The sequence below is a fragment of the Arachis duranensis genome, chromosome 10 (genome assembly GCF_000817695.3).
Source record: "Arachis duranensis cultivar V14167 chromosome 10, aradu.V14167.gnm2.J7QH, whole genome shotgun sequence".
Taxonomy (NCBI): Eukaryota; Viridiplantae; Streptophyta; class Magnoliopsida; order Fabales; family Fabaceae; genus Arachis; species Arachis duranensis.
Window position 1 is genome coordinate 87,999,829 of NC_029781.3, and position 23,080 is coordinate 88,022,908.

At 31.1% G+C, this 23,080-nt stretch overlaps 4 protein-coding genes across 4 annotated transcripts; 1 reads left to right on the plus strand and 3 right to left on the minus strand.

Moving 5' to 3' along the window:
- Window positions 1–405: 405 nt before the first annotated feature.
- On the minus strand, window positions 406–1,450 carry LOC107470741 (uncharacterized). The gene has a single exon (XM_016090151.3). The coding sequence runs from the start codon at window positions 1,189–1,191 to the stop codon at window positions 568–570; it is 624 nt and encodes a 207-aa protein (XP_015945637.1). The 5' UTR covers window positions 1,192–1,450; the 3' UTR covers window positions 406–567.
- A 5,651-nt stretch (window positions 1,451–7,101) lies between these two features.
- On the minus strand, window positions 7,102–9,046 carry LOC107470737 (uncharacterized). The gene is made up of 2 exons (XM_016090149.3): window positions 8,718–9,046; window positions 7,102–7,460 (listed from the first exon to the last, which is right to left on the minus strand). The coding sequence occupies exons 1-2, from the start codon at window positions 8,942–8,944 to the stop codon at window positions 7,370–7,372; spliced, it is 318 nt and encodes a 105-aa protein (XP_015945635.1). The 5' UTR covers window positions 8,945–9,046; the 3' UTR covers window positions 7,102–7,369.
- A 2,946-nt stretch (window positions 9,047–11,992) lies between these two features.
- On the plus strand, window positions 11,993–16,925 carry LOC107470691 (lachrymatory-factor synthase). Its single transcript, XM_021134052.2, has 2 exons — window positions 11,993–12,076; window positions 16,332–16,925. The coding sequence occupies exons 1-2, from the start codon at window positions 11,993–11,995 to the stop codon at window positions 16,794–16,796; spliced, it is 549 nt and encodes a 182-aa protein (XP_020989711.2). The 3' UTR covers window positions 16,797–16,925.
- A 2,417-nt stretch (window positions 16,926–19,342) lies between these two features.
- LOC107470775 (uncharacterized) lies at window positions 19,343–22,796 on the minus strand. Its single transcript, XM_016090196.3, has 7 exons — window positions 22,252–22,796; window positions 21,747–21,785; window positions 21,549–21,619; window positions 21,288–21,352; window positions 20,871–20,960; window positions 20,692–20,784; window positions 19,343–20,081 (listed from the first exon to the last, which is right to left on the minus strand). Exons 1-7 carry the CDS (start codon window positions 22,626–22,628, stop codon window positions 19,671–19,673), a joined length of 1,146 nt encoding a protein of 381 aa, XP_015945682.1. The 5' UTR covers window positions 22,629–22,796; the 3' UTR covers window positions 19,343–19,670.
- Window positions 22,797–23,080: the final 284 nt, after the last annotated feature.

Below are 23,080 nucleotides of genomic sequence, written 5' to 3' on the forward strand. Positions count from 1 at the left end.
TTTCCGTTTCTTACTACGAAAACTTATATATTAAGAAGCTAAACGTATTAATTAATGCTTATGCATTACAAGGTAATAACAGCAAATTCACTGCTGCTGCTAAAAAAAATGAAAACAAAGTAAGAACAAACATATGAGAATGACTTAGAATTATTATTAGTTATAACGTGTTTCTCTTAATTAGTTTTAAATAATTAAAGTATCAAAACATGAAAACATGATATAAGTGAGTGGAAGAATTAAAGCTTCTTTTTTTTCCCCTAGCTAAAAGATCAGATACATCCTCCAGAATTCAACTTCGAATCATATAACACTTCAAAATTAAAGAGAACGGTGAATTTTTAATTTGGAAAAAAGCTATCTATTTTAAACATGTAAATTAATCTTTCAACATATGTAAAATAATTACGAAACCCATCACACATGTTGCTTTTATATATTACACTATAAGCATGTAAAAGATTAATTTACATGTTAATTAAGGAAAGCTTAAACCTCAAAACTCTCGATCGAACACGTCCAATCACCAACTAACACGTGGACGCTCAAAATTCTAACGTACACATACTAGCAACAATGATCCAACCATTTCTGCAACCTCAGATCCCTATAAAACCTCTCGATGAACTCCTCCGCCGCCTCATCCACCCGGAACTCCTCCTTCTCCTCCTCCGCTGCTGCCAAAGAAGAAGCCGCGGACGGGGATCCCGCAGCCGCAATCTTCACGCGCCTCCTCACCGGATAGTAATGCCTGACCAGCGCGTCGCCCTCCCCGCCGCCACGACACATCCTCGCAAACTTATGAGCTTGCGGGGAATGCCTCTCTCCATGTGCCGTAGGGATCGGGGAGAGCCTTCGCCTGGCCGCATAATAAGACGGCCGCGGCGGACTACCGCTGCAGCTGAACTGGTAATCCAAAGGAGAAACAAACTCCGTGGCCGCGTCACCACGACACGTGAGTGCCTCGTGGTGACGTGCCACGGCGTTGTTTAGCGCCTTCCCTATACTCTTCCCCCTTCTCATAAAATCTTGCATGTTGATGTTACTCTTGGAGACTCCGTTTTGGATAAGGAAGCCTATTAAACGCACCGTTTTGCAAGCCTTCTCCGCCACAATTGGTTGGTCAATGCACGTGATATCAGCCACGTTATTAGGAAATTGTGGTGTTGATGTGGATTTGTGTGGTTTCATGATGTTATAGCTTGGTAGTGTTGTATATGTACTAGAAAATATATATATAAGGGGTTATTATAGACTTACTAAGTTATCACATTCACACGCACAAGAAGCTAATAAGTGTGGTACAATAAGTTATAAGGTGTGTATATATATAAGGACAAGGTGAGGGAATTAAGTGAAGAGAGTTGGTTTGTGGGGAGAGGAATTTAAAGGAAAGCAAATAAGAAGAAAAAAGAAAGAAGAAAAGGTAGCTAGGATAAGGCCGGAGAAGGAGGAACTTAGATTGATGTTATTTTTGTTATTATTGATGTTTTGGATATTTATATAAATGTATAATATATGGTTGCTAGTGATAGACTAATCATGACATTTTTATTGTACATGCCTTCTTTTATCTTTAAACTTTTTTTTTCTTTATTTTTTTTACTACCTTTTACTCTTTCCTTGCTATTGGATTTTCTTTTGTTATCATTGTGTTAATATTTAATTCATTTTCATATGTGTGCACATATTCCTTTTCCTTTTGTATGTCTCTTTTTTCTTCTTCTTAAAATTGTTTATATTAATTAAAGTAAAGGTCTGTGAAGAAGTCCTTGTCTTTGTGTGGTGCTAAAGGTTTTAATGAGCATCAAATTAAAATGGGATAGAGTTTTGCTTTCCTAAATATGATGTGTATAGAATATGTTGTCAATTCACACATAACTTAATATTAAATGAGATTTGAATTCCATTTAAATTAGGTTTATGTCCTATTCTCTTATTTTTCTTTAAAATAAAAAATAATAAAGATAGAGGAATATAACAAAAGGCGAGCATAGAATTTTAAACTCCCATAGAATACACGAAATTCATTCTACATATATATTATTAAATAGTAAATGTAAATATTATTTCTGTATGAAATACACATAATACAAATTTTCAGTGGGATATAATACGTCAAACAATCACTATAACAAATCAATTTTAGTGAAAAAATTTTAGTGACAATAATATAAGGCAAGTCACATCATTAAAATGAATTAGTTTGGAATTTACTCGGTTACAATCTTTTAAAATAAAAGATATATTTGCAACTTTTTTTTATTTTATGTAAATCGCTATTCGCGGTAGCAATTTTAACTTGAACATAATCTGTTACAGGTTAGTGTGGATTATGTAAAAAATGTGTTGAGCAGAAATTATTAGAGACTCTAACGATTTTTGAAAGATTCAAGCAATACATAAATCGTTACGGTTATAGCAGTTTATGAAAAAACGGTAGTATGTTCAATTTATGAAAGATTCTAGTAATTTACACGAAGCTGATTATTTTCAAGTAGATTTTAATGTGTAAAATTTTTGATAATCTTTAAATATAACTAAATTGACATTTAGATTTTCTATTATAAATATGAATAGTAGGATTAAGTTGAGTAATTTTATTTAAAATCAGCTAATTATCATCACTATTAGGATTAATTATGATAGATATATATACTACATTTGACATATATACGTATAGAAAGCAATTAAAATATAAGAATGTTTGAAATAATAAAATAATTATAATTAAAAATTACAATTAGTAACATAATCAAAAAATAAATTATTATTATTATTATTATTATTATTTCGAATTATAATGAGAGTTAAGAGATAATGCTAAATAATTATCTTGTGATAATCATTTATTTGGAGTTTAAATGAGTAAAGTAACTAACTATTATAACGATTTTTATCATTTTATACTAAATATGTATATTTTAAAAATTAATAAAAAATTATTATAAAATATATCTGATTTGCAAATATGTGGATCAGATCTAAACTATAAAAAATATAGATATTGGATCCGATCCGATGATTTTATTGCGAATTGAATTGAAATTTTGAACGATTCAATCCACATTGATACCCTATTTACATCTAATACATTTTTTATCTATTTAATAAATTTTCTTTTTACTTTAAATTGTCAAAGATAGTATTTTAATTTATATTCCATTAATTGGATCTCTAAATATCTCCACTTCTTTTCAATTGTCTTGCACTTGTATATATAGACAAACCAGCTAAACGTAAACTACCGTTAGAGCCTCCGTGGATTATGCATACCAACGTTTCTTCATAAACCGCTGCAACCTCTAACAGTTTCTGCTCAACACTTTTTCGTACGTAATCCAGCTAACCTGTAGCGAATTATGTTCAAGTTAAAACTGCTACAGGCAGTAACAGTTTACATAGCATAAAAAAAGTTGCAAATATGTCTTCTTTTTTAGAAAGTTGCAATTGGATATATTCCAAACTAATTCATTTTAATTATGTAACTTGCCCATAATATAATGGTCATTATATATCTTATTTAATTTATATTTTTGCGTCAATTATATATTTGTTGTTATTATTATTTGTCGTTATCTACTTCAATGTCGTCTATTATTTTAGCAAGCTCTGTCAAGTTATTCCGTGAAATCCAAAGAATTTTCCGTTTAGATTATCATCTCCATGAGACAAACTGTTAATTTTATTCAATTTAACTTATTATTATTTTTTCTTTGAGATTTTTTTTTATTTTTCGATCATGTACCATATTTAATGAATACTTTCAGTATATTGTTTTAAGAAATTCTATCTTTTATTATGTTGTCCTATTTTTCAATATCTTTGTATTTTATTTTTCAATAATTAATGAAATATAACTTACTACCTTAAAAAAAGGATGACAATTATATACTTTTTGTGACTATTAAAAAATTATTACTAATAATTATATCATTACTACTAAAACTTTTTAAGAATAAAATATAAGACGTCTATTATCTAATTACCAATAAATATATTAATAATTATATTTATTATTACTAAAAATAAAATAAATAACCATTAAAAATGATTTTTTTAATAGTGAGTTTACCTTGGCCAACTTGAGAATAAGATTGGAATTATTAAGTAGAACATGTATAATATAACTGAGTATAACCACCAACCCAAAACTGCTGGTGGCGACTTTGTTACCCCTCTGAGTGGTCCCAATTACTCATCTGTGCTAGTGTGGTCTTGTGGACCCACCTTGGTATATATGTGTGGAAAACTTGATATCACTTTAGTGTAATATATAAAATTTAAAATATAATTATAAATTAGTGAGATATTTTCTTTTATCTGTCAATTATTATTATACAAATCATGAAATAATATAATTGATATGTGTCAAGAAAAAGCAATAGTGACTCTCAGTCACAGATTACGCACACAATTATTATAAATAATTAATTAATTTATTTATTAATTATGAATGCATTACAGTGGAGGAGGAGGCTTCAAATGAAAACTTTGGGTAGGCGTGAGTTTTCCTTTATCCCTACATTATCCATATTAAATTTCCAACTTAGATGTAAAAGTAACACTAGGCAACATGTATAATTGGAGCACTTTGTTTATTTTATTTCCGACCATGGCCTACGGTAATGATGATAGTATCAATTACGAATCCCATGTAGCTTTTAGCCTTTTGTTTAGTCTCTCATCATGACTAGTACTAGTACTATTATGCATTTATAATTATGTTTGTTAAGTAACTGAATTCCATTATGTTATTTAATTTCTGGTAAAAGTCTTCTGCTTGTTCATATCGAAAATAGTCACAACACAAGATTCGTTATACAATATTCTACCACTTTCTATATGTTTAATTTATCAATGTCGAAATTTAATTTCATATTTTGTAGTGATCCATGATATGATCATTAATATTAATAGCTTATCTATGTATTGCGTTAGTGTCTTGTGTGCGTATTATATATGTTGAAGATTTCAGGGTCTTCCCCTTATTATACTTGAGACTAGAGAATGATATTGATATATGAAGAGTACCCGTTAATTTATGTTTATTTGTTTTTTTATATAAATAATCAAAATATTTTATTATTAAGAATTTGACTAATATTAATTAGATTCATTAACATTTCATAAAAGAACAATATACCCTTTAATTACACGAGCTGAGAGCATAATCTCTTCATTGGAATGAGTTATTTTACCCTTGAATGAATTTTGTGGCCCTATTTAATATTCAAAATATTTTTAGTAATTGTAAGCAACATACCTACCTAGGTACAGGGTATTAAAATTTAAAATGGTGGTCCTATCAATATTAGTGAATGCTGATTTACAAACACTATTGATATACAAAGATGAGTTGGTGTCAGTGTGGTGTTAATGTTGTTGGGTTTCTACTTCAAGAACACGTATATGATCCGCATAGAAAACCAGACAACAATGCCATGTCCTTTTCACTTGGTCAGCACCATGATTTCTTCCAACAACTAATTCTCTATTTCTCTGTCTTCAGCAGCCAAGTTCTAATTAATATGCTCCCAATATGGATCAACATCTCTGTGTATTGTTGTGCATATTATTATTATTATTATTATTATTATTATTATTATTAGAACACTATAAAACAAAGTAGGTTATGTCTATTGATATCACTTACTTTTTACACGCATAGTGTTAGTGTTTTTCACTCATTTGGATGAAGTAGAATCTGCTTTTTCTTCAACAGATGAGGTGTATTTTGGTATCAAAAAATATAGAGGGTCACTACTTGTAAATAAGGATAAAAGGTCAAATTCGTTCTTAAAAGATCACTTGTTTTTTAAATTAATTCTCAAAAGATTTTTTTAATCAAATTCGTCATTCAAAGATTTTAAATTAATCGCACTAGTCCTTCTATTATTTCTTTTATTCGACGTCAAAATTTGTTTATGTGGCACGTTAAATAATACTACAACACACATATAAGATTCTTAATTGACTATTAACATGATAAGCTTATAAAATTGGATCAAATCAAAACCTAATTGAGGAGGGAACTTAAAGCATTAAAATCCCTCAATTTAGAGTTTATTTGACTTAATTTTATAAACTTACTATGTTAGCCGCCAATTAGAACTACTAGATGTGTATTGTGATGTCACTTAACATGTCACATCAATAAACTTTGACACCGTTAGCAACAAAAGTAACGTAAGAACTAAAATGACTAACTTAAAATCTTCGAAAGATAAATTTGATTAAAAAATCTTTTAGAAACTAATTTGACCATTTATTCTTGTAAATAAGTGAAAAACACTAACACTCAAGTCAGCTAAAACAAAATAATAACTTCGCAGAATATTTATGATTTAGTATATGCCCTTAACTTCTTGGAGTTTCTCTATTTTTATAAATTTATTGGTGGACATCTAATTGTTTATTTTTTCAAATCTTCGACCATCGAGTTATAAATAATTATAATGGGAATAAAATATTTACCCATTTTCAAATTATAACGAAAATATGACCGTTGCTTTTGAGTCAGTAATCGATTATGATCGAGGTTGAGCTTTGATTATAAGAGGAGTTATAATTTGGTTGAAAATAAAGGAATGTGAGCACCCAAGCTCAACGGGTACTTTGGAAATAAAAATTACGACAATGTTAAGCTTTTCATAGGGATATGCATCATTAGTTCATTACTTAACGTTTGGCCCGTCAAAAATCAAAATAGATCAAATTCGTCGAACCAACCTGTTTACCAGCTTAAATGAGCGGGCTCTTAAGATGGATTGGATTGGATTGAGTTGTATGAGTTGAATTGAAACCATTTTATACAACTTTTTTCCCCCTGAAATATTGCATGTCCTTAAACAAAGATTTCAAAGACAAATAAACATCAAATTCATACATAGCAGAGCACTAAATCCAAGGAACCCATAATAGGCCTAATTGAAAAGAGATTAGCATTGACCCACTAGTTCATTGCAGCCACTTTGGAAGTTTTTCACAATATTGCATTGGAAATTTTGCATCACTCGCTTTTTGAACTATAAATTTAGTACGAATTGTAGTATATAAATTATGTGATCCACCATATGAAAAAAGAAGAGTAACATAAGGTAGCTTATAACATCGTGATTGCATTCAAAGCCAACATCCAAGATAAACTGAATCAAGATGTGGATAGTTAATTAGCACAAGGACAAATATGCAATGATTATTAGGTTAACGTCTTCCACTTTCTATAGAGATTTCACATTGAGGACAAAGGCAAGACAAGTTCTATAATTTTAAGAAATCAAATTAAAAGTTTAGACATCAAAAGGTAGTTGTCTAACCCGAAACAGTAAACGGTGTGTGATGATTCCAGCCACAAGTAAACTGCAGTTTATTTGTTGCGTTTGGCTGCACGCCTGCCTTGGCCCTTCTTTGGTGGTCCTTTGCCACGTCGCTTCAACATTTCAAGTTTTGATAAACGCCTAGAAAGAACGAGATAACATAATCATCAAATTCCTAGAATGAGTGCAAATAATTTTGTTCTTTTTATCTATCACTCCCACTTTAAGGTCCATCTTTGAACCAATGTCATTGATCTTGTCCAAGGATATACCAAAACATGATAGTAACGGATAAAAGAGAAAAAAGAATAATAAATGATTTTGATTGTAATATTAAAGGATTAAAGGGCATCCTTTAAAAATTGCAGATGCTTAAATCCTAGACATTCATAAATTTGCATCACAATAGTGCACTTTGGTGCAAAACAACACAGCCAACTTCACAACGGAGAACACAAACCTTGCTAGATTAAACTATCAAATAAGTTTGCATATTGAGGAAAAAGTAGAGCACTTTTAGCTAAGTTAATAGAAAAAAATACCATCATTGATAGAAGATCATTTCTAACTTCATTAACTTGTAAAAAGCCTTAAACTAAATAAGAGATGCATTGTTTAGCCATCTGTCATTTCTATTTAAACAAGAAGCTCATATATATATATAGTCTAATTGGGATAACACAAATATCTGAAAAATGTGACAAAGGAAGAAGATAACATTTTTCCCTTGGGAATTAAAATCTCAAACAATCAAATGGTGACATCAAATTTATTCATTTATTCACAATATCAATTTTCGCTTTTAATGTTAAGCAGTTAAGGTAGTGTAAAAATTATACAGAAATTGTTGTCCACACTACACATCATTGCACTCAACATCCAAAATTAATGGAGCTCATTCACCATACTTAAATAACCTCAACCAAACAGATCAAGGTACAGAAATAGTTGATCCATCTAATATTGACTGATATAGATACATGAAGTTAAGTAGCAACTACAAAATGTACACCTGGTTAGACTAAAGAGTATCAAAATCTATAAGTAAGTCATTGTTGAGAACTCGTTAATATTAACCAACTAATAACTCATATAATGGACCTTTTAGAATACTCTGATTACATGAGCCATTCAAAAACCATAGCCCCATCTAATAATTTATTTTTTTAATAAGTCAAAAACAAAAAACTTTATAACACCATTTATTTCATTGATAAAAATAAGAACACCGCATTCATTCACACATGCTGAAAAATCACATCAAACCCCAAAAACAAAAAAATAGAACGAAAACTTTCAGAGACAAAATCACAAACACATAGTGGGCATTGTGAAAATTGAACTAAAGTGTGGAACAGAGTGTGAGCGAAAGTAATGAGGGAGAGAGAAGGTACTTACTCTTGTTCTTGACGAGCCATGACCAGAGGGTCATCCTTTTTGATGTCGTAAGGGTACCATTGCGCTACCTTCTCGCCGAAGAGCTTTTGACGGAGAATCTTGTGGGCCGATTTCTGGCCCGTTGGATTCAGCTGGTGGCCAAAGATTCGGGCCCGAGCTTCCGTGACTCCTTGCTTGATGGCTGACCCTACTAACAGCTTCAAACCACCACCACCACTACCAGCCATGAGAGAGAGAAGAATAGAAAAAATATGGTGGCGAAAGCGAGTGGCTGATGAAATAACTATGCGTTAATTTCAGTTTGCTCCCCAACAGAGTTAAATTTACAAACAATGCAAGGGTGATGCTAGTGAGATGCCCATATGGACCTTGGATTTCGGCCCAATTAAAAATAGTTTTGCTTTTTTAGAGTCTGTCCAAAACGAAAAAAAAAATAACCTTCAAATAAGTCAAACTTATTTTTAACAATGGTTTTAGGATAAGTTTGGATTAGTTTTTGAAAAAAATACTTATTTTTTTATTTTTTGTAAACAAAATTATTTAACGAACAAAAATTATTTTATATTTAAAAGAATAAAAAATATTAAAAAATATCTTTTATTTTTATTTTTTTATAATAAAGTATTGTTAGTTTTTAAAAAAAATAAATAATTTGTTTTTTTAATAAAAATATTTTTTAAAACACATTTAAATAGATTTTAAATCAAATAAAAATATTTCATTAAAAAAATTACTTTTTTCACTTAAAAAAAAGTCAATTCAAACAAAATCTTATTATAATTTATTAAATCTTGCATTTATACCGCCTAAAATATAGTTATCAAAATCGAACCAATAATAAAACAGACTAAGTTATTGGATCACTGATTCAACAAGTGAACCCCAAGTTAAACCAGTTGACTCGGTTCAATAACCTATCCACTGTCCAATAATATAAATTTTTAAAACAATATAAAAACAATACCAACAGTATAAAATCAGTACGGTAATTATATAAAAATAGCAACAAATCAACTTTAAATAGCACTAATAAGAGGAAAAAAACATCAATCAACTACTAAACTTACATATATTACAATGTATCAACAAAACTTGAATAATCTGTTAAGAATCAACACATTATCATCAACAATAATCAAGAATCAATTGAATCAGTTAAGGGTTAAGTTCGATTTTGGTCCCCAACGTAGAGATCGAAAATCGAAATCGTCCCGAACTTTTTTTTTGCTACAAAATGGTTCTCAAAATTTCAGTTTGTTTTAAAATCGGCTTTTTTACCAATTTTATTTTTTTATTACAAAATTACCCCTCAATAAAAAAATTATAAAATAAAATAGGCCAAGTCTCTGGTGGCCGCATTTATGGTGGCTAGTGGTGACTATGAGACACACCTCCAATAAAAAAATGATAAATAGATTTTATTTTATTCTCATTAAATACGGTAATTTTTTCTTTTGTTAATATGCATATAGCATTGCAAATAAATTGATGATCTATGAAAGTTAAAAATGTTAATTTGTTTTAATGGCTTTAAAATTTGAAGGATCGAAATTATAGTTATAAAAATCGAACAGACAATCGATCCAACTAAATTATTAGATCATTAAGTTATTGATTTAACTAGTAAGTCACAAGTTAAATTGGTTAATTTGGTCATAATTAAATAATTATATAAAATTTAATTTTTTATATTAGATTAATTTTTTTCTAATTTATTAATCAATTAATATCTATTATATTATTTAAATATATGTTAAAAAATATTAATATTAATAAATGTCATATAATTATTAACAACAAAAATATGTTATGATTAACAAAAAAATTTTATTTATTTTTAAATAATTATATATAATTAAAAAATAATTAATTTTAAAAAAATAAATATAAAATAAAAAAATTAAATTAATATAAATATTATTTATTAGAATAAAAAAATAAAAAATATCTTAAAATTGCATGACTAAAAAAGTTATTACATAAAATTATTAATAGGGATATGTCTAATAGTTAATAATATATTTATAAAAAACACAATATATTACAAAAAAATAAATTTAGTCTAGTAATTGCAGGGTTTTTTATAACTTGAAGAGAATCACACCCTCTGCTATTGCAATTGAGAATTTTTCAAATTTTCGATCCACTTTACCCAAATTTTGTAATTTTGATTTTTGAAATTCAACAATAATTTATTGATTTCATAAAAATATTAACTAGTAGTTGTTTATTGATTTATAATTATTACCGTGTTTCGTTCCGGTCTGCTACCTGCCGCACCGCACCCCACCACCAGCTTCTTCTTCGCCGCCCTGCGGCCTACCGCACCGCACTGCACCACTACCACCACACCACCGGCTTCTTCTTCTTCTTCTTCTTCTTCTTCTTCTTCTCTTTGCCGCCCTACCGTCTTGCCGCGATGCTGTCCTGACGCACCGTACTACCGCACCACTGCACCACCACCAGCTTCTTTGAATTAGATTTTTTGTGAAATTTTGAATTTTTTGTGAAATTTTTTGTGGAATATTGTTGTTGCTGAAATTTGAATTTTGAATATTGTTGTTGCTGAATTTGTTGATTATTGTTCAAAGTGCATGTTGTTTGAATTTTCTGATGATGATGATGATGAGGCCATGATGACAATGGTGGTGGTGGTGGTGGGTTCTTGTTCAGCTTGGGCTTCTGGTTGATTTTTGGAAAAAATTCTGATGAAGATGACGATGACCATGATGATACTAGTGGTGGTGGTGGTGGTTCTGGTTGGGCGTAGGCTTATGTTCTGGTGGTGGTGGTTGATTTTGGGGTGAATGGAGAAGGGTATTTTCGTTCGAGGGACGATTTTAAAACAAATTGAATCTTTGGAGACCATTTCGTGAGAAAAAAAAAGTTGGAGACAATTCCGATTTTCGACCTATACGTTGGGGACCAAAATGAAACTTAACCCATCAGTTAATCAATTAATTAGTATTAATCAGTTAAACAGATTATAATCCAGTAACTGAATAATTAAGGAAAAGATTAAAAAGCTTACCTTTGAAGGCAGAACGAAGGCAGAGAAGAGGGAAAACAAGCACGTCGAAGCAGAGAAGAGGACCGTGCAGAGACTGACGACGATGAGAGATGCACACGAGAGACGAAGAGGAAGGCGCAAACTAACGACGACAAGAGAGGCACACGACGCGACGTGACGCGGACGGAGGTACAGATGATGCGACAACAGTAAAGGCACAGAGGAGCTGGTGACCTACAATGTCAGCGACAGCGGCACTGTGAGGATGGGAATTGAGAAGGTTGAGGGGCCATATGCCCCTTTCACATCTATTTCAGAGGAAGAGAATGAAGGAGTGGGTTGGGGGATAGTGGGTTAGGGTTGGGGACTAGGGCTGGAAGTAAATCAAGTCAATTCATGAGCCAGCTCGCGCTCAACTCGTTAATAGCTTGATAAGTTGAGCTCGTGAGCTGATGAGTCGAGTTTGAGCCTAAAATTGAGCTTATAAATTAAATGTATTATATATATACATAAAAAATAATAATATATAATCTTATATATATTAATGTTTTTATTTAAAATTTTATGATTATTTTTTATATGATTTTGATGTAGGAAATAAATAAAAAATATAATTAATAGATACAAAATATATAAAATTAATATTTTTAATACATATAAGTTATCATTTATTAATATAGAATTATAGGTTATGTTCCTATTATTTAAATAAGCTCGTGAGCTCGAATCGGCTCATGCACTTTCGGTGAACCAAGCTTGAGTTTAAGAAATAGGCTCGATTGTTAGTGAGTTGAGCCATGAGCCTAACTCAATTTTTGTGAGCTGAGTTTGAGCTTGATCTAACTTGACTCAGTTCGACTCACTTCCAGCCCTATTAAGGACAGTGGGTTAGTTTTTTTTTTAATATTGAACCAGTCCGAGTATCTAAAACTTGTCGATTCACTGATTTTATTAAAACCGAACGAATCAAACCAATTCTTATCTTTATCCGAACCTATACTTTGTCAAGACCAATTTTAAGGCCAGTTCACTGATTTTTCAATCTGATCGGTAAGACTAATATTTACAATTAAGGTTTAAAGTCAAATTATCTAATTATGTGATAATAATTCAATACTAAATTATAGTTTCATATTAAAAATTTATAATAAAATTGATATTAAAACACAAATTTTTAGAAGTGTTTTAAATTAAATATTTTTTACTTAATTTAAATTAGAAATGGCAATAAAGTAAAATAGGACGGGACAGGTATTTAAATATTTATACCCGTTTTGATCCATTGTTCTATTATCCGCTCCAACATTCACGGGTATTTTAATTTTTGACCCATACTCGAATTTGCAAATATATACCTGCCCTGTACTTGTCTTGTCCCATTTCGTCTCACAACCTGATTGCTTTATAGTTTTTTTTAGAAAAATCTAAAACATAAAAATAAATAAATTAAATTGAACTAATTAATAAAATTTTAAACATGATTAAATACTTCATAGATTCAATTAAACGTAAAGACAATTTTAAATTATTTATAATAACACATAAGATATAAATGGTCTCATAATACATTAAAATAAGAAAAAAAAGTACTTAGAAGATGATTGAATAAGAGGAAGAGAAAAAAGAAACCGATGCAGTAGAATTTCTGAGTGTGGATGAAAAAGACTGAAGGTGTATCCTTTAAACTGGTATTAATATTGACTTTATTTTATTTTTTAATATATTATTATTATTATTATTATTAATGGGGTAAGGCAACTATTACCCATACTTGTCCCGTATCCAAATAAAAAATAATCAAGTGAACCCAAAAGGCCAAAACTGTCTCATATTCGGTCAATTGTTGAAAAAATCCACCCCATTTAAAGCAGGGCGAGGTGGGGCATATCGGCTCGAATTGCCATCCCTTGATTTACCCAGATGAAGTCCTCCCTTTCTTTTCTTCAACCAGATCTAAAAATCAGAAATTTGAGATCAGAGATAAGCACAATAGAAGAAAGATGAGCAACAACAATTTTATTGATTTAATTTTTTTAATGAATTTGTTAAATTTAAATCTTTAATCTTATATTTGGTCCTAAATTTTAATATTAGTCATTAATTCATAGTAGAAAAAAGTAGGCTCCATTTTTCTTTTGTTATCCAAAATTGTATATACAAAAAAAGAATAATTTAACAAGTAATTAAATTGCATGTTATTAAAAATATTTTATTTTTTTTCTGATTTAGCTTAATTTAAGCAAATTGCTTTCAACTTTTATTTGATTGATATAGTCTCCAAGATTTGCTTTTCTTTCTTCTGATTTAGTATTTAATGAAAAAATGAAGCACCATTTTTTTTGATTAATTGCTTTATCCGAATTGTACAATAATAGTAACACATTTTTTTTTTGTTTTCTACGGTATTTCCCAACCCGATAGGTCAAGGGCTAATTCTTTACAATACTGAACTCCATTTAAGAGTTTGTCGCTGACCAATAAGTAACCGTAGCACATTTTCTTTCTTTCTCATGATGCTAATGGACTTGGTTAAGATTGAAGATAGATTTGATCCACTTACTAGTAACTTTGTTGATCTTGTCCAAAACACAACAGTCCAAGTAACAACACAATGGGCTGATTGCTCTTTTTGTCTGGCCTCCATTAATGAAGAGTGATTTGGACTTCCAACACTAAATAATTTCATCAAAATCCTTTTAGACTATAACTTAATTAAAATTATGTTTGTCATTACCAAAAAAGTTATTAGTGTTTATTAAACTCAACAAACCCAAACACAAATTTTGTCTATATCCTCTGCAATATAACCTCATATATATAAAAAATATAATTATATTCTTATATTTATATTTATTATATTAAAAATTTATCTTTCAAAAATTAATTTTGATAAATTACTTTTAAAAAGTAATAATAATATGAATAAATAGATTACAATTAATAGATAATTAAAACTAATTGTTATAAACTAATTTTATAACTTTTTAAGTGTAATCGAAACTAAAATACATGTAAAATTTATATTTTATTATTTTTCGTGTAATAAAATTATATATGTCGTTGTACATATTTTTTACTTTCTCTCTTCTCAAATGTGCTCTTTTTTCCTGATCCAAACACATTAATGAAAAAAAATATACTTTTTCTCCTTTTTATTTTCATTTTTTTTCTTGCTTTACATTTTCTTTTCTCAATCAAACAAATTAAAGCATTAGAGAGCAGCATTCATAAGTCCAGTGTACTACTATTGTAGAGACTTTGTGCCAAGGCAAGAACATATATAAAGGGTCAGCATTAACAATTTAACATTCTCAAAGATGAGGACATTTCTTAATAATTAGATCCGCCATATGAGAAATTAAACCCAGCAAAGACCTTTAAAATATTCATTTGCTACAAATTTAGGTTACGTACACGTAGATTTTTTTTTTTCACTTCCTTTTGATAACAATGGCCTAAAGTAAAAAGAACATAAAAATGTTTAAGAAGTCTTTTGTTAAAATATTTTTTAATAATTAAAATTTAATATATCTAATCAATTAAACCGTATTATTTTATCAAAATTAGGTTAGACAAATTAATTTATTCAAAAAAATTGTGAATCAAATTTTAAACTGATCTAAATTAATATTATTTTTTATAAAAAATAACTACAATACCTTTATTATAGAAAATAACTAAAATACTCATATTATATATATATATATATTTATTGAGAATACTAAATTCTAACTCTTTTGTTCTTTGTCGTCATAGGATTAGAATTTAAAATTTTTAAAATTAATATATACATATATAATAGGAGTATTTTAGTTATTTTTTATAATAAGAGCATTGTAATCATTTTTTATAAAAAAATATTAATTTAAACCGATTCAAAATTTAATTTATTGATTTTTTTGGCTAAATTGATTTATCCAATCTAATTTTAATAAAAATAACACAATATGATCGATTATATTTATATATGTTAAATTTTAATTATTAAAAAATATTTAAAAAAATTATTTTTGATATTTTTATCTGAGAGGCTCCCAAAATAAAAAGTGAGTCTAAGAAAAAATTAAAAAAATTCTTAATAATAGCAGAAATTAATTATGTGCAAAAATAAAATTAATCTTGAATAAAAAGATTTTATTAAAATAATAAATACATACTATATTTGTTCTCCTTTTTTAAAACATAAATTATTATTAGAGTCTTTTAAAAAAAATAATATTTCCAAAATATAATCAATTGTCAAATATATATTAAAAATTAAAAAATATAAGAAGAACGATAAGAGACCAACACGGCAATACTTTTACTAGAAAAAAAAATGAAGAATTATTGATTAGGGTATAAGTGTAAAACAAACAAAATATTGGCAGTAACATTTATAAAATTGTAAACAATATGGTAGAGATTTAATTTTAAAAATATAAAAATAAATAATTATTAAATATTTAAAATTTATCATAAAAATAAATTAAACATGAAATTATAAACACCATAAAATTTAGCAGCTACAAAAGAGACAAAATATTATTTTCTTAGATCTTAGATTCTTTAATGAGTGGTTGCAAGAGTTTTCTGTTTCCACTATGCTATATTAATTCCTTCAGCACCCACATTTCAATAGGGAAGGCAAATCCATTGTTGAGCTTCAAAGCACAAGTGCAAATCAAGCATGGCCTTTACTAGAGGATTTCTTCAACCTACACAACTTGATCCCAATAGACACTTGCTACCAAGTTGAGAGTGTTGAAGGCCACCCTGGCCCCACACGCTATTGTGCTTCCGCTCCTAAAGATGATCATGTGTTGTGGGTCAAAGAGAGGCTGCTTGCCGTTGACCAAGGTCAACGATGTTTCTCCTATGATGTTGTTGATGGCAACTTGGGCTTCAAGAACTATGTGGGCACAATCAAGGTTGTGCCTTCATCATTGGAAGGTTGCAAGATCGAGTGGAGCTTTGTGTGTGATCCAATGGAATCTTGGAGTTTCAAAGATCTCAATTCTTACATAGATTCCACTCTTCAGTTCATGGCCAAGAAGATTGAGCTTGCATGCTCCAAGGCAAGCGTCTGAAATTAACTAGGATTTGATTATTATGCCAGAATAATATATTTGATGCTGTTTGTTGTTTTCGATCTTGTACCTTTAAATGACATTATACTTTTGAGAGATGTGAAAGAAATAAAGGAAAATTTTATGGTAGTGCTTAAATTGTCTAAAAAGTGAGTGAGACTAAGGTGGGTCATATTTTTTATTTTTATATCAAATAATTGAAACATTTGACACCATACAAAACACTAGAAATATGTAGCTGATTTTTTTCTATACGAAAATATTGGTGGTATTTTTGTTGGAAATGGGGTGTTTCGTATAATTGCAGAGATAATGAAGATGATAGTAACACTCCCCTGCCTGTTGCGTCAGGCTTCTACACCCACAATCCTGCAAAATACTCCCTTTGTCAATATTGGACAAATACACCACTCTTCTTTCTATATGAAAAAAGAATTTTTGAAAATATGTGTGTGATGGATTTTTTTAATTTACCGTGTGTTAGATTTGGCTCCCACATTTGGATTTTGGAGCAAAGTTGTGGCCAATTATTAATATTTTTGGGTTCATATTGCTTCATTTTCAGTTATAAGCCAATCCCATTACATCAGTCTATATACGTAGTTCACTCGTTTGTTTAAATAAGTATTGAATTCGAATTCTGTCTTGTGTATGCAGTAATCCATTGGTCAACAGTAAATTTCTTAAATAGAACTCAAATTTACGACGGATTAATCATTGGCCTATCAAACAAAAATACCATGAACAACCAAAAAAAGAAAGATGCAGTAGCAAGCATGCCATCGTAGTTGAGGCTTTCGCGCAATGACATTCGAAAATCTGCTGAGACCAAATAGTGAATAAGAATTCATAAAGTATTATGTGTAAGTGTGTAACATAAATGACTTTGTGATGTAATGCTTAGAATTAAGAACGGTCAAACTCACCTAAAAAAAACAATATGCGACCAAAAAATGGTTATTCGTTTGGTTGTTTAAATGTTATGTCTTTTAATTTGATCTTTAGAAATAGTATGTATACAATAGAAAACAACTAAATAAGTGATCGCACTAAGAACAAGTAAATTTGAGGATAGACCACTAAAATAAAGTTTCAACTCACCACCATTACTAACATAAAATATTAAAATGCATACCTATCACATTTCATAAACGCAGTCTTTGTATCAACGGGGTGTAGGCAATCACAAGAATCACGACCTTCCTCGCGATCCGAAATAATAGCTAATATGAAGATCTTGCGAGAAAGGATATCAAAACAACCCTTATGCAATAAAGTGGACAATACTGCAACTAAATAATTATTGAATTAATGCTCACTTTAGTCTATATAAGTATATACATGAATCATTTTAGTCTCGATAATTTTTAATGAGTCAAAATAGTATATATAAGTAATATATACAAAAATGTGAGGCATTAGTCAAAATGATCGTGCATTAATTTGATACTCAAAAGATAAGACGCTTTAAATTGACAAAAGGACCTCTAAAAGATAACAATAATAAAATAGTGTTCGAAAGATTTATGAATTAATAAAATGATTCAAACGTTCAAATATTATCTTACTTAGTCAATTAATATTTTTATGAAATTACTAATTTAACATTCACCAGCTTCATTTTTACCCAAAAAGATTAAACTAGTCATTTCATAAAATAAATTAAACTATTCGTCAAATAGAGATTATAATATATCTTTCGAGATTCATTTTCCGTTGCTATCTTCTAGAAGTTATATCTTTTTTTTTTTTCAAAATTTATACCTTGAGAGTCAACATAGCTATTTACTAACCAACTAAATGGCAGCGCTATATAGGTTCATGAATTAATTAGCAGTTTCTGGTTGTTGCAAATGAATGCTTACAAGGTTCAGCAACCTGAAAACTTATATTATGAGGGTAAGTTCTTAGTCATGTAGCATCACCATTAAGTAAATTATTTATCCAAATCAGTTTTAATTTTGTTAAATTTCTTGAGTCCTAGAGTTGTAAGAAATTTTCTTGTACCTTCCGCCAAAAAATAGAAAAGTATAGTAACTTTTGAAAGATGGGAAAGTAACACATTCCATACAAAAAAATGAATATGATAGATATCGCATTAAGAGCAAGAAGAAAAGGTGAAGAATGGGGCAAATATGTTTACCACTTCTCTTGTTGAAAACAATAACCTCAGCTTGTTTCCTAGAATGATTGGCAATCAGCTTACGTGCAGCCGATATAGAAGTACCAAAAATAGAAAAAGGGCATAATTCCTCCTATGACAACAAATTGCATAATTCCTCTTTGTTTTGCTTGTTCTTGACCTGTAACGTCCCCTTCTTCCTAACCCACCTTAAGTAAAACAAGACACACGAAAGTTCGCAATCAAGAAAGAGGAAAATAACTAGGTGCCGTTCGTAAACTATTTACGTCAATTTGACTTTAGATTTTCAGAGTGCAATCTTCAAATTATCTACGTCGCTTTCCGCAACCGCTAGGACGTTAAACGAACTTCTTAAAAGAATTGAAATCCTGCAGATATCAAATAAAAGAAGAGGAAAAAACAGTGTGCAATAATTTTATATATTACATAGAAAAGATCAGAGGATCACAAATTGGAAGAATGCGGGAAGAAAACAATACTGAAACTTATAAAGTCAGCTAATAAATGTACATGTTTTCTTGATGAAACCATCGATCCCCAGAGAATCCCAATATATTTTATATCTAATACCTAAGTTCAAGAGATGAAATGAGCAAAATCCTAACTGCTTCCGCCACCCTTTAGCCCTTTCCTGGGGCGACTTCATTTTTATACTGTCAAAACAGACATGGCATTCCTTTTCTTTATTGTCTTAGCCCTTGCAATAAGAACCCCGGATATCATTAACATTTTCAAAGAGTTAACAACCTCTTTTCCATCCAGTTAATGATGTCCTGAGCAACCTCTTCGCGCTCAGGCTCGAACAGAAGGTCGTGCAAGAAGCCATCATACAGCTTTATTTCCTTGAACTCAGAAGCCGCCATGTTGTATAGATCCTGTGAGGCCAGGGGATCAGTAACCTTATCAGCAGTTCCGTGGAGGACAAAGAATGGCACCGTCACAGACTTGAAGTTCCGCATAAGGTAAGAGGAAATTCTCAGTATTTCGTGGCCCGTTCGGACCCTTATAGGTCCAGTGTAGACCAATGGATCAGAGTACTTGGCCAACAAAGCCGCCGGATCCCTTGAAACCGGAATACCCCTTTTGTTTGCTCCTTTAAACTGGTACTTTGGAGCTAACAGAGACAACATTGGAGCAATAGCCTGTATCAACACCAGACATATCCTTTTTAACATGAATGGACAAGAATAGAAAGGTCCACAATCACAAACATATTACAACGCAAAATTATAATTAAGTAATTTTATAAATTAATACTTTTTTGAGGTTAAAAAAAAAAAAGACTAGTACTGCTTGCACAGTCTTGGGAGTTTTGATCCCTTTATGCAAACCATGATGAATGATTGAATGCATAAATCTAAAGGAAGCTACGGCGAAGAAATAGTGATAAATAATTCAGCTCTTGTCTTCCATGTGCTTATTCCTAGCATTTACGATTAGATGGAAATCTTAATATCCAATTCCAATTTACAAAAATCATATGACAAAATTCCCTTGCAAATGCTGTGCTATAGTTAATTACAGCTCATATGATCCTGGCTCAAGTTTGATCGCTCAGTTAACAATAACAATCTAACTGGTATTTATGACTATGGTAGATCATATTTATTATTATCTATAGCAATTTTTCCCCTTGTTGAGGAGAGGGAATATTACTTTCATGATAACTTCATATCCAGTATGTAGCAAAGTAGAAACACATTAAATTTCAAGCGTAATGCTGATGAACAACCTTCAAAATGCAAAACTTACATTAACAATTGGATGAGCTGGCTTCACACGCAACGCTGGTGAAGTTAATATGATTCCTTCCACCATTGCTTTAATATGATAGTGGGAGGCCGCCTACACAAAAATGTAGCCATTAAATTTAATGCTTCGACGATGGATAAATTAATTCATGAAGCTGTGCAGGAGATTTCAACCCTTACCTTCAAAACCACAGCCCCGCCAGTGGAGTGTCCAAAGAGAAAGCATGGTACACCGGGATTGTCTGATCTTATCTTTTCTAAGAAAGCACCCTGTTTTGTATCATGGCTAATTCACCATCAAAGTGCAAAGTGGAAATCATAGAGTAACATTTTCACAAACAATAGATCTCATACGAGAACAAGAAAAGGACTGCATAATGATCATTATAAGATTTTGAAGTGCCAATGAAAGTGATTGGGGTGGGGTGGGGTGGGGTGGGGAATTAACCAGATCATCAATGTGCAACTAGAGTGAATAAAGCAAGAAAAGAATTGTTGGCTCCACATAGATGCTTAAATGTTTTACATTAGAAGAACCACTACCACCAAATGAGGCTATATTTATTAACCGGGAATAGAGCATTATTTTATACTTACTACGTCTGCAACCACATGATCAAGAGATGGTACATACCCATGCAATCCATCACTCCCTCCATGACCTGTAACAAGTGAACAAATAACTCCAAACTCGTCAGAAAAAAGGGGTAACGACAGACAATCCAAAGAAAGGGGTTGAATATACATATAAATATATAATCATATACTACTAAAGAAAACTATATAATCATGTTGATGCCCATGCATATAAATCAGGATCTCAAGGGACCTAATGAAAACATGAGCCTTAAAAGTTACCTATCCAGTCCATTGCATAGACACCAAAGCTACATGATGTTAATTGCCTTGCAAAGTCAGCATATCTTCCACTGAAATTGAACTCTAGGTTAGAGGTAGGGGAAAAACTGTAATTCTTATCATCTTACAAATGCCTTAACAAATAACAATCACTTGAAAATGGACATATCAGAAAAAACAGAAAGCATAGTAGACTACCTGTGTTCGTTAAGCCCATGAATGATGACCAGAATTCCCCTGAAAGGAAAAGAGTAGAAAATAATTAAATCAAATGTGAAACAAAGCAACACAACTGCAGGTTGCAGAATACCCCTCTGCTTCAATGATTACAATTTTCTTTCATATATCATTGTCTATTACTATAATCCGCAGAAGGAAAAGACTAAATTCAAGACATGCATGATCAATTTAGCCGAGTTCATCTTCCAAGTTTTTGGCCAATTTACAGCATAGGAGCATTAACAACAGCAAAGGAGCATTAACAACTTCAATCAAGCTGCTACTGGTTTTTTAAGCTCATTCACAATAGAATTACATATCCATAGTCACCGTCTCAGTTACCTAACGCTGAAATCCCATGCAATTAAGCTTGATCTCCATACGTTTAACATAAAACAACATAAAAATTCTCGTAACAACAAAACTAGCAACACGCATTTTGACCGAAATTGCAGAGAGAGAGAGAGAGAGAGAGAACCCTTACTTAAGATCACCGGCAACCGGGAACCACTGGCGACAAAAAAGAGCGTTGTTCCTAACGCCGTAGAAGATTGAAGTACTCCACCGGCATAGCCAGTCATCGGTTCCCATCCCAACGCCCTGAGCGAGGGCTCTCCTCCGGCACGTGTCCTCCTCCTCCCTAACAAGCCATCTCTTCTTGAAGTGCTTCCTCGGCGACGAAGGCGGCGCACCGGCTAGGGTGCCACGACGAGAACGGCGAGGGAGAACGAAGAGAACGAACGAGAGGAAGAACGTGTAGACGAAGATCAATGAAGCTCTCAGAGCCTTCATGATCGGAATTATACGGTTGCTCGCACCTGACGTCAGCGGCTCCATCCTCCCCGCCTCCGCTGAAGACATCGTTTCTCCTCTTCTTCTTTTTATCTGCGGAGACGGCGGAGAAACCGAAAACCGGAAACCGAAAACAAACAAACGGAATGAAAATGAACGCTTCCGGGAACACACAGCAGAGAAAATGAACGCGCACAGAGACACGAAAATACGGAATTAAAAGGTTGCAAGAAACGCTGTTTATGTCTTTTGGGGATTTATTTATATTTGTTCATGGGGATTTCAAGCCGTTGGATTGGTTTTGGAGTTGTAGAGATCACACGGATGAGGATGTGTTTGTGATTACGCTGTCTTATTTGGACGAATAAAGAAAAAGAAAAAAATAACTCAGTTTAAAAGAGGAAAAAGTAAAAACTAGAAAGTAAGAGATTTAGGATTTGTTAGAAGTAGAATCGGACGGTGATCTCTAAAGTACAGCCAATACTAGTTCAGGAAATGAGGTGACTTGGCATGATTGTTAC